The 12605-nt window shown below is 36.4% G+C and overlaps 1 protein-coding gene across 3 annotated transcripts in view; it reads left to right on the forward strand.

Moving 5' to 3' along the window:
* TBC1D8B (TBC1 domain family member 8B) overlaps positions 1 to 12605 on the forward strand; it is a 59841-nt gene that overhangs the window by 10478 nt on the left and 36758 nt on the right. For all 3 annotated transcript variants that reach the window (XM_045050707.1, XM_045050706.1, XM_011279406.4), the window contains exons 2-5: positions 4346 to 4456; positions 6927 to 7045; positions 7536 to 7761; positions 8427 to 8667. In XM_045050707.1, the coding sequence (XP_044906642.1) occupies positions 4346 to 4456; positions 6927 to 7045; positions 7536 to 7761; positions 8427 to 8667 (697 nt within the window). The remainder of the gene's footprint in view (positions 1 to 4345; positions 4457 to 6926; positions 7046 to 7535; positions 7762 to 8426; positions 8668 to 12605) is intronic.

The following is a 12605-nucleotide window of genomic DNA, read 5'->3' on the forward strand; positions in this document are numbered from 1 at the left end:
TATTTTTGAAAAATGGTAGAACCTTGCTTTTTTGTTATCATCCTATGCCATTTAATAAAAAGTATTATGATGGTGAATATCCTTAGGAAGTTTGGTGTTACTTGTATGGCTGGGTGCCATCAAAACCCCATAGACATTTACGAGGGTCTGGAGCAGTGGTACCTTACTCAATATAGACATTCAAAGGATGATTTGAACTTCTTTATATTTTAAAAAAAAATTTTTTTTTCAACGTTTATTTATTTTTGGGACAGAGAGACAGAGCATGAACGGGCGAGGGGCAGAAAGAGAGGGAGACACAGAATCGGAAACAGGCTCCGAGCCATCAGCCCAGAGCCCGACGTGGGGCTCGAACTCACGGACCGTGAGATCGTGACCTGGCTGAAGTCGGTCGCTTAACCGACTGCGCCACCCAGGCACCCCTATATTTTTAAATCTCTTGTTCTGTCATGTAGCTGACAGTGTCTGTTTTCTTCCCAATTTACTATAACTGTAGAAGTTCCCATGTGTAGTCTGATTCATGACCTTGGATGTTCAGGCTGTCAGATAATAAACCTGTGTGTACATAGAAAAGTAACCCCAAGTTATCTGCTTGTTTTCTTGTACTTTTACAACCCAGACATTAGCACATATTAAATCCTAATTGACTTGCTGGGACTTGATGATGATTATAGCTTAATGAGGTGGGTTTCCCAGGCGACTAAAAATGTATTGTTAGCACTAGCTTCCAAATTATTTGTTGTATAGTTTTATGCTGATTTAATGCACTTACAAAAATGGAACAGTTTCCTTTCTACATAGTGTAAGGCACTTATAATGCAAATATTTCTGCTGCTGCTGCAAAAATGACCTTTCTTGCCAGTGATTTTGACTGGTTTGTCCCCAGTCTCACACTTTCTATCAGAATTAATCATTACTGTGTTACTCAGAATGATTATGCTGGCCTCTCCTTTCTTTCCTGCCTCCTCACACATCCACACTCCACCCATTATTTTTCAGTTGAGCCAAACTATTTTTTAAAATTTTTTTTGATACTTATTTTTTGAGAGAGACAGAGTGTGAGTGGGGGAGGGGCAGAGAGAGGAGACACAGAATCCGAAGCAGGCTCCAGGCTCTGAGCTGTCAGCACAGAGCCTGATGCAGGGCTCAAACTCACAGACCATGAGATCATGACCTGAGCAAAAGTCAGATGCCTAACCAACTGAGCCACCCAGGCACCCCAAGCCAAACTTTTTTTTTTAAACCAATTTGCTCTTTCTCCCATTGGTTTTTTTTTTTTAGCATGGTGTTTTTTTATTTGTTTATTTTGAGAGAGATAGAGAGAGAAAGACAGAGAGGAGGGGAGGGGCAGAGGGAGAGAGAATCCCAAGCACACTCTATGCTGTCAGCACAGAGCCTGCTCTGGGACTCAGTCTGGGACTGAGATCATGGCCTGAGCTGAAATCAAGATTTGGATGCTCAACCAACTGAGCCACCCAGGTGTCCCTCTCCTATTCTTCTAATACTACTTTTTCTAGTGTGTGTAAACAAGGAAATAGAATTTCAGCTAGTTTTATTTAAAATGTGGTAAGTGATGAATCATGAAAATCTACTCCTGAAGCCAAGAGCATGCTGTATACACTATATACACTGTATTCAGCTAACTTGACAATAAATTGTATTTTTAAAAAATGTGGTAAAAGCAAAATAAATGATTTCCTCACAAATTTGAAAATCATTTTTTGAAATTTTTAGATTTTAAATTCTTGGAAGGCAAATCTAGCAGCTGAACCAGTGCTATTTTTATTTTTATTTTTTGTTTTATTTTATATTTGAGACAGAGACAGAGAGTGAGCAGGGGAGGTGCAGAGAGAAGGAATCTGAAGCAAGCTCCAGGCTCTGAACTGTTAGCACAGAGCCCTGTGTGGGGCTTGAACTCAGGAGCAGTGAGATCATGACCTGAGCCAAAGTCGGACACTTAATCGACTGAGCCACCCAGGCACCCCAAACCAATGCTGTTTAATATATGCTTTTATTTAAACTTATAATACCTTTATTTTGACAATTTTGTCACATTGTTATTTGTATATTTATATACATAGAGATTCATATACTTGACTTTGTTTTTCAGCCTGAAGATATTTACCTCTTGTGGTTCTTTTACTTCACTCTTTTACCTTTCTTTTGAATATCTTCACTTTCTGGTCTTCAACCTGAGAACATTCTCCTTTGTTCCATTTCCTTAATAATTTCAATCATATTGCTCTGAAGAGGCTATCTGCAATGTTTAGCTCCTACTTTTTTTCTTTATCCTTGATCTCTTAGCCAAATCTAATTTCTCACAGTCCCCTTTTCAGGCTGAAAGTGATAGAATTATTTATTTCTTTTATCTACAAACCCTTCAGGAATTTTGTCATTATTAGGTGAAATACAGTAATTTCCTCTGTCTCTCCTCATTCCCATTCTCTCTTCCCCAGTACCCCCTCTTTCAGAATATTTGTCTGGATTTTCTTATTTCTACTTCTTAAGTCTTCAATTCATACCAGATTTTTTGATATCAGATGACTTTTCTCTCTATAATCTGTACCTGTTGCCATTGCCAAAATCTTCCTTGATAGTTTACCCCCACTATCAAATAGTTTACCCTCTGTCAGATTAATTGATATGCTGCATTTGTGACCCCTATTTTTACTTTTTATTGATTCTTACATTCATTCTCTTACCCTTTCCTTTCAGCTGAGCAGATGTCTAGCTTTTTATTCTATCTCCTAATCTTCTAATTTACCTCCCTCAATGCTTATAATAAATAACTTCCTACCACACATCTGCCAACCTACCTATATTCTCATTCAAAGCTTGCTTGAAATCTTAACTCCTTTTAAGTGGGTAAAGATAGGAAAATAGCAAAAAGCCTATTTTACAATTGATTTAAATTTTTCCCCAAAAATCTGTATGCTAAATTAAAGAGAACTGCTTATAAAACAACACCAACACTCAACCAATCAAAGCTTCCAGAAAAGGAAGGTAGTTTTAGATATTTTAGCCATCCTACTGAAATTTTGCTCCTGTTGTGCCTAGCAATATGTTAAAAGGGCGAATACAAACCCAGAAGTAGAAGACATGATTTTTGTCCTCAAAGAACTAATAATCTAGGTTAGGAGACTAGGTTAATATATATGAAGCATTTAGAAAGTAGCTATAATAACTAGCCTAACAACCAAAATGCTGGTTGTGTTGTATAGACTTTAAGCATTATAAGTAATCAGGGGAAAGAGAACACATTATTGCTTGGAGCTGCCAGTCAAGATTTTATATGGGAAATAGGTCTTGAAAAAAAATGTAGAATTTGGATTAGCTGGACTGAGCTAGAAGACTTGTATTAGCATGTATAGGTAAAAAGAGAACTGCTTAGCAAAGATTCTAACAGAAATTAGTTGATTGTTAAAGAGAGCATCAAACTTTGTTCTAGGGAGGAGTAGGAAATATAATCAGTTAATTAAATTGGAGCTAATTGATCAAAAACCTTGAATTCCAAATTGAGAAATTAAGAATTATTAAAGAAGGGGGCACCTGGGTGACTCAGTCAGTTGAGCGTCTGACTTGATTTCGGCTCAGGTCATGATCCCAGGGCCATGGGATTGAGCCCCTGATCAGGCTCTACACTGAGTGTGGAGCCTACTTAAGATTCTCTCTCTTCCTCTGCCCCTCTCCCCCACTTGCTCTCCCTCTATCTCTAAAATTAAAAAAAATTAAGAATTGGTAAAAAGAAAATTTCCTTCCTATACATTTTAGTTAGTCAAGGTTTTATCTTGTTTAAATATCCAAGATTTTCTAATATAAATAGTATTTGCTAACATCGAATGTTTTGCTATGTACTAAGCATTGTTCTAATTTTTATATGTAATACTAACTCATTTCATCTTTACAACAACCTTTTGTGGTAGGTCCATTTTAACCCCCTTATTTTACAAATGAGGATGAAAAGTTAACTATAACTGGTTCAGTTTGGCACAAGTGACAGAACCAGTATTGAAACTCAGGAAATCTCTGGTACCAGAATCTACATTCTTATCTGCTGTATGCATAATCTTATGGAGGATATAAGTGCTATAAATATATAGTGAGATTTGGACAATGAAATGGACTTATTTTTTTATTGGAAGATAATTTTCTCCAGTACTACTCACATTGGAGCACAGTAGTCTCTTTGTCCTGAGTATATTTTTTCTTTAAGCAAAATCTTCACAAGGAAACTTTGGGCTAGAAATTTTAAAAAAGATTAATCCATTGGTTGTTTGTCAGATGAAGTGATATTAGTTTTATGTATTGTAAAATCTTTATTTCAACAATCTCTTTATTACAACAGGGCTTTTGGTTGGGACTCTTGATTCAGTCTTAGACTCTACTGCTAAAGTTGCTCCATTTCGCATCCTACACCAGACACCCGATTCTCAAGTTTACCTGTCAATTGCATGTGGTGAGTACAGTTTTTAAAACATAAAATTCAAACAAATAAGGGTACTAAAAATTAAATATTTTCATTTATTTATACTCCCCAGTTTTGATTTAGAAATGAGTTAAATGTGCAACTTTATATTGAGACAAGAGCAAGATTATAGATTATTATAGTTTTTTAAAAAATCTATTAGTGTGAGGGACCTGAAGCATGTGTTCCAGCAAATTTTGGTCAGTGCTCCTACTACATGATTCCTTTTTTCAACTTACATCTGCTTCACCGAACTGCTGAGAAGATGAGAACTTCCCATGAAATACTTCGTTTTTTCTCTGATAACTCAGATTAAGGGAATCAAGTGCAAAATTAAAAATTGCCCCCAAAGAGAGTATAAGCCCCCCAAATTGAAACATTTTTATTTACACACCTACTTTCTCACAAAAGGGGTGTCTTACAGGTAATGCTACATGTTCATTCATGCCGAGATAGTTCAAATGCCTCAAAATATATATATTGTAGATAGAAAATGAATTAGGATATCCTTCCTAACAAAACAACTCAAGATTTTTGTAAAAACCCACATTGATAGTTTACTTCTTTTATTATGCCTTTATGATGTTGGTTTAAATTAAAATCCCAGATTTCCGGCCTGTTAATATTGAAAGACTACCTTTTTCTTTCTTTTGTTTCCTCCCTCTCTTCTCAAGTAGATACACTTTTTAAAAAAGTATAGAGAAAAAAATAGTTACAAACAGAGAGAGAGGGAAGCAAACCATAAGAGACTCTTAAATACAGAGAGCAAACTAAGGGCTGATGGGGGATGGGGCGGGAGAGAGGGGAAATGAGTGATGGGCATTGAGGAGGGCATTTGTTGGGATGAGCACTGGGTGTTGTATGTAAGCGGTGAATCACGGGAATCTACCCCCAAAACCAAGAGCACACTGTATATACTGTATGTTACGCAATTTGGTAATAAATCATATTTCAAAAATAAAAAAATAAAACGTGGATTCTGGGTAGTTCATATGTGTGAACATACAGCATAACATTAATTTTTTAAAGATATGTGGCTTGTTTTTTGCATCTTACTATATATTGTCTTTAGTGATGCTGGTGAGTGTTTTCTCCTGGATCTTATTTTTTTAATGGTTTTATTTATTTTTGAGAGAGAGAGCATGAGGAGGGGAGGGGCAGAGAGAGAGGGAGGCAGAGGATCTGAAGCAGGCTCTGCACTGATAGCAGAGAGCCTGATGTGGTGTTCGAACTCACAAACCTTGAGATCATGACCTGAGCTGAAGTCAGATGTTTAACCAACTGATCCACCCAGGCACCCCTTTCCTGGCTCTCAGACATTATACCTGCTGACATCATGAGACATTTGTAAGCTCTACTCTAAATCTGGTTGGTAGAAATTATTTAGGGAAAAATGTCCATTCTACTTCAAAAAGGGGCAGTTATTATATCACTTATTCCCCCAAATTAACATGATGCAGAAATGAAATAATTACCTACTAATGAAGCTTTCTTTAGACCTAAAGGACCCCAAAAAAGACTTAAAATTTTCCCATGGCTTGTATTTGTGATTCCTTAAAGAAAATTATTACACATGGTACTGTGACTTTAGTAACATGAATACAGTTTCTAACTGGATTATAGGAAATAGGCAGTTTTGCAGTTTCAGTAAATTTGTTAATATGTCACTTCCATATATCATAAAACATACTAAAAGTCAAGATGTTTCTTTTGAGTGAAATTTTTGTAATCCACAGTGCTGGTGAGATCTTTATGCAGTAATCAGGGAAGACTTACAGATATTGAAATGTTCTTCAAGCCAAAGCTACCCAGAGCCTAACTAATATTTAATCTGACTCTCAACAAGCCACCTACTACTGATCTGGCAGGTCACACGGATTTACTTACTTGTAGTAAGGTTTCTAACCTCTTTGATGAAACTGCTTTAAGTTAACTAGGCCCTTTAATGAAAAGGGTGACTGAACAAAGGCTTTACCTTCTAATATAAGTAGAGTTGCCACTGCTGAAATCCACATTTCACATAGTATTATGTGCATGCTGTTTGTAGTCACACAGATTATATGCACAGTACTAACTGTATTATGTGAAGACCAAGGATTAAATTATATATATTTATGTTACTGGCACTTTATATATTCTCTTAAAAAATACTAGTTCCTGTGGGCACCAGTTACTGGCATCTTGTTTTCAGAATTTTGTCTTTTCTCATGAGTTGTATTTACTTTTTTCCCTTCTCATTAAATATTTTATTCTTTCACTTAACAATGAAAAATAGTATTTATCCCCACATATACAGATGAAATAGAGAATAAATGTAATTAATATCTTTATTCCTTTATGATCATTTTTGAAAATGAACAGATATACTTTTATTTCTTTTTAAACTAAGCTTGTAAATATCAAGAGCAATTTTGATGTGAAGTTTCCCTTCAGTCTTTTATTCTCTTTCGTTATGAATCAGGAGCCAACAGAGAAGAAATAACCAAACACTGGGATTGGTTGGAACAAAATATCATGAAGACCTTATCTGTGTTTGATTCAAATGAAGATATTACTAATTTTGTACAAGGAAAGATAAGAGTAAGTGATGGATATATTTTGTAGATGGAATACTAAAATCTTTGACCCTCTTATTTTAGGATCAAACACTATGTGAAAGGTCATTGTTTCACTGATAACCTTTCAGGATTGGCAGAAGTACACACTATGAATGTCAGAATCAGTGCTAAAGAAAATTATAAAAGTCAATGATTAGTTTCTATTGCCCTTGTGAGTACTCTTAGGGATATTTTCATATCATTATTTCTTGAATTTAGAATTTGAATGAACCCTTCACTTATTCAAAAAAATATTTAGCACCCATATTTGTGGTGGGTCCTTGTGAGGCATTAGAAAAAGCCTAATTAGAAAATTTAAGAAAATTTGCTCACCTCTGTCCTGAGAGAAGCATGTATGTACACATATGTACCTATGTAGATGTACACAGTTTTAGTCAATGAACTGTTTAAATATATAAAATGTATTTTTGTTGGTAGCTAATAATTTTCAAAAAATATTTTGTCTCCTTTAGGGATTAATTGCTGAAGAGGGAAAACATTCTTTTGCAAAAGAAGATGATCCTGAGAAATTTCGAGAAGCCCTTTTGAAATTTGAAAAATGTTTTGGTTTACCAGAGCAGGAGAAGTTAGTGACCTATTATTCATGCAGTTACTGGAAAGGACGGGTCCCTTGTCAGGGTTGGCTCTATCTTAGCACCAACTTTCTGAGCTTCTATTCTTTTTTGTTGGGATCAGAAAGTAAGTGGTTTCTGTTGCTTACCATGGCTTTGAACTTGCTGACTGACCTATCAACTCTGTGATGTTGTTAGGTTGTATATAAAGTAATAGTATTGATATTAAGAGTAATTGTACATTAAAAAATTCACTTTGTCTGGAGAAAGAATCCTTTTAACTGGTTACTTAACATAGGAGCCATTAGAAGTATGTATGGAATGCCTTGCATATTGTGGGAAGTGAATGGATATTAAATGATGATGGTGACCTGGCATATAACTCCTTTATTGTTCTAAACTATCTACTTTCTGCAATCCATGTTTTAAATTTGCAATATAAATGTAGTACCCATAATACCTAATGGCTCATAGTTATAAAGAAGAATCAAACAGTAATGTTCATAGCACACATATAGCTTTTACATCAGTGGTAATGCAATTTTGTAAAGTAACAGATTTAAATATCAGAACATTTTTTTAAAAAATTCTTTAAAATTGTATCTCTTCCTAGAATCACCAATTATTGTATGTAATGGTTATGCTTCAAAATTTGAACTAATCTTGAAGTCTAAAGTATTTTAGTTTGCAGCATTTTTCAAGTGGTTAGCTATTGTCTTAAAAGAGGTGATTGATAAGCATTAATCAGTATTGAGAAATTTAATCATACCTGCTTATAATTCTTATTTGCAGTAAAACTTGTTATCTCCTGGGATGCAGTCTCAAAACTTGAAAAGACTTCAAATGTTATACTAACAGAGAGTATTCATGTGTGTTCCCAAGGAGAGAATCACTACTTTTCAATGTTTTTGCATATTAATGAAACATACCTTCTTATGGAACAGCTGGCAAACTATGCTATAAAGAGACTTTTTGATAAGGAAACATTTGCTAATGACCCTATCCTTGATGATCCTCTACAAATCACCAAGAGGTATTCAAAGCTTAATTAATACTTTAAAACAATTTTTTTTCAATGTTTATTTATTTTTGGGACAGAGAGAGACAGAGCATGAACGGGGGAGGGGCAGAGAGAGAGGGAGACACAGAATTGGAAACAGGCTCCAGGCTCTGAGCCATCAGCCCAGAGCCTGACGCGGGGCTCGAACTCATGGACCGCGAGATCGTGACCTGGCTGAAGTCGGACGCTTAACCGACTGCGCCACCCAGGCGCCCCTAATTAATACTTTTTAAAGTATCATTTGACCAAAGAATAACAACATTGATTATCATTAAAAGTTAAGTGTTCTATGTTATAGGATAATTTTTCTTTGGAATTAATCATTGATGTGTGGGTTTTCTTTAGTTTATTCAGATGCATTTTACAAGTAGTATCCCCTCCATTGAGTTTAATCCTTAGAAGTAATAGAAGTTAGGTTTGAAAATTATTGAGATCCAAGTAGGATTTTCCCTGGAGTGCTTATAGAAATATAGAGATTTTTGTATGCATAGTTAGTTTAAATTTCTCTATGAGTAGTCTAGACAGCTTTAGGTCTGATATTGTAAAAATGTATTGTTTGTTTTTATTTTTATTTTATTTTTATTTTTATTTTTATTTTTATTTTTATTTTTATTTTAATATGTGAAATTTATTGTCAAATTGGTTTCCATACAACACCCAGTGCTCATCCCAAAAGGTGCCCTCCTCAATACCCATCACCCACCCTCCCCTCCCTCCCACCCCCCATCAACCCTCAGTTTGTTCTCAGTTTTTAAGAGTCTCTTATGCTTTGGCTCTCTCCCACTCTAACCTCTTTTTTTTTTTTTTCCTTCCCCTCCCCCATGGGTTCCTGTTAAGTTTCTCAGGATCCACATAAGAGTGAAACCATATGGTATCTGTCTTTCTCTGTATGGCTTATTTCACTTAGCATCACCCTCTCTAGTTCACGTTGCTACAAAAGGCCATATTTCATTTTTTCTCATTGCCACGTAGTATTCCATTGTGTATATAAACCACAATTTCTTTATCCATTCATCAGTTGATGGACATTTAGGCTCTTTCCATCATTTGGCTATTGTTGAGAGTGCTGCTATGAACATTGGGGTACAAGTGCCCCTATGCATCAGTACTCCTATATCCCTTGGATAAATTCTCGCAGTGCTATTGCTGGGTCATAGGGTAGGTCTATTTTTAATTTTCTGAGGAACCTCCACACTGCTTTCCAGAGCGGTTGCACCAATTTGCATTCCCACCAACAGTGCAAGAGGGCTCCCGTTTCTCCACATCCTCTCCAGCATCTATAGTCTCCTGATTTGTTCATTTTGGCCACTCTGACTGGCGTGAGGTGATACCTGAGTGTGGTTTTGATTTGTATTTCCCTGATAAGGAGCGACGTTGAACATCTTTTCATGTGCCTGTTGGCCATCCGGATGTCTTCTTTAGAGAAGTGTCTATTCATGTTTTCTGCCCATTTCTTCACTGGGTTATTTGTTTTTCGGGTGTGGAGTTTGGTGAGCTCTTTATAGATTTTGGATACTAGCCCTTTGTCCGATATGTCATTTGCAAATATCTTTTCCCATTCCGTTGGCTGCCTTTTAGTTTTGTTGGTTGTTTCCTTTGCTGTGCAGAAGCTTTTTATCTTCATAAGGTCCCAGTAATTCACTTTTGCTTTTAATTCCCTTGCCTTTGGGGATGTGTCGAGTAAGAGATTGCTACGGCTGAGGTCAGAGAGGTCTTTTCCTGCTTTCTGCTCTAGGGTTTTGATGGTTTCCTGTCTCACATTCAGGTCCTTTATCCATTTTGAGTTTATTTTTGTGAATGGTGTGAGAAAGTGGTCTAGTTTCAATCTTCTGCATGTTGCTGTCCAGTTCTCCCAGCACCATTTGTTAAAGAGACTGTCTTTTTTCCATTGGATGTTCTTTCCTGCTTTGTCAAAGATGAGTTGGTCATACGTTTGTGGGTCTAGTTCTGGGGTTTCTATTCTATTCCATTGGCCTCTGTGTCTGTTTTTGTGCCAATACCATGCTGTCTTGATGATGACAGCTTTGTAGTAGAGGCTAAAGTCTGGGATTGTGATGCCTTCTGCTTTGGTCTTCTTCTTCCAAATGACTTTGGCTATTCGGGGCCTTTTGTGGTTCCATATGAATTTTAGGATTGCTTGTTCTAGTTTCGAGAAGAATGCTGGTGCAATTTTGATTGGGATTGCATTGAATGTGTAGATAGCTTTGGGTAGTATTGACATTTTGACAATATTTATTCTTCCAATCCATGAGCAGGGAATGTCTTTCCATTTCTTTAAATCTTCAATTACCTTCATAAGTTTTCTATAGTTTTCAGCATACAGATCTTTTACATCTTTGGTTAGATTTATTCCTAGGTATTTTATGCTTCTTGGTGCAATTGTGAATGGGATCAGTTTCTTTATTTGTCTTTCTGTTGCTTCATTGTTAGTGTATAAGAATGCAACTGATTTCTGTACATTGAGTTTGTATCCTGCAACTTTGCTGAATTCCTGTATCAGTTCTAGCAGACTTTTGGTGGAGTCTATCGGATTTTCCATGTATAATATCATGTCATCTGCAAAAAGCGCAAGCTTGACTTCATCTTTGCCAATTTTGATGCCTTTGATTTCCTTTTGTTGTCTGATTGCTGATGCTAGCACTTCCAACACTATATTAAACAACAGCGGTGAGAGTGGGCATCCCTGTCGTGTTCCTGATCTCAGGGAAAAAGCTCTCAGTTTTTCCCCATTGAGGATGATGTTAGCTGTGGGCTTTTCATAAATGGCTTTTATGATCTTTAAGTATGTTCCTTCTATCCCCACTTTCTCAAGGGTTTTTATTAAGAAAGGGTGCTGGATTTTGTCAAAGGCCTTTTCTGCATCGATTGACAGGATCATATGGTTCTTCTCTTTTTTTTTGTTAATGTGATGTATCACGTTGATTGATTTGCGAATGTTGGACCAGCCCTGCATCCCAGGAATGAATCCCATTTGGTCATGGTGAATAATTCTTTTTATATGCCGTTGAATTCGATTTGCTAGTATCTTATTGAGAATTTTTGCATCCGTATTCATCAGGAATATTGGCCTGTAGTTCTCTTTTTTTACTGGGTCTCTGTCTGGTTTAGGAATCAAAGTAATACTGGCTTCATAGAATGAGTCTGGAAGTTTTCCTTCCCCTTCTATTTCTTGGAATAGCTTGAGAAGGATAGGTATTATCTCTGCTTTAAACGTCTGGTAGAACTCCCCTGGGAAGCCATCTGGTCCTGGACTCTTATTTGTTGGGAGATTTTTGATAACCGATTCAATTTCTTCGCTGGTTATGGGTCTGTTCAAGCTTTTATTGTTTGTTTTTAAACATAATTTATAGACAGTATCATTTTTTTTGAAGAGGCAAGTTAGTGGAGTCAGTGAAGCCTGGACTTTAGAAGGAGAGTACAGCCACCGTTGGACAAGGCATTATCTCTTAAGACCTTAGTTCTTACTCATCTATCATTTCTACCTCAGAGAGCACTTGTGAGGAATGAACAGTATAATGTGTGAAAGCACTTTATAGAATATAAAACCCTAGATAAATGTTAATCATTATTAATGTCTGCATGAGAAATATCTCTGATAGCTTTTTGCCACTATATTTGGTTTGCTGAAATGGACCAGAGTCCTTTTGTACTGCTCAACACTTAGAACAGTTGACTGAAACGTGCATGCCAAAGGGGAGGGAGAGAAGAGAGGATCTAGAAATAGCTAGTGAATGCAGCTTCTGGCCCCCAGCACAAGGATGTAGACTATGGGAAACTGTGAGAGGAACCTAAGCTGCAGTCCTATGGATGGGCCAGAACAAGTGACCTCTAGAGGGTTGTGTGATTACTACGTAGCCCTAATTGGGTATAGTTGTTCTTCTTGCCTATTTCTAAGCCATTTCTAAAATCTG

The sequence above is a fragment of the Felis catus genome, chromosome X (genome assembly GCF_018350175.1).
Source record: "Felis catus isolate Fca126 chromosome X, F.catus_Fca126_mat1.0, whole genome shotgun sequence".
NCBI lineage: Eukaryota > Metazoa > Chordata > Mammalia > Carnivora > Felidae > Felis > Felis catus.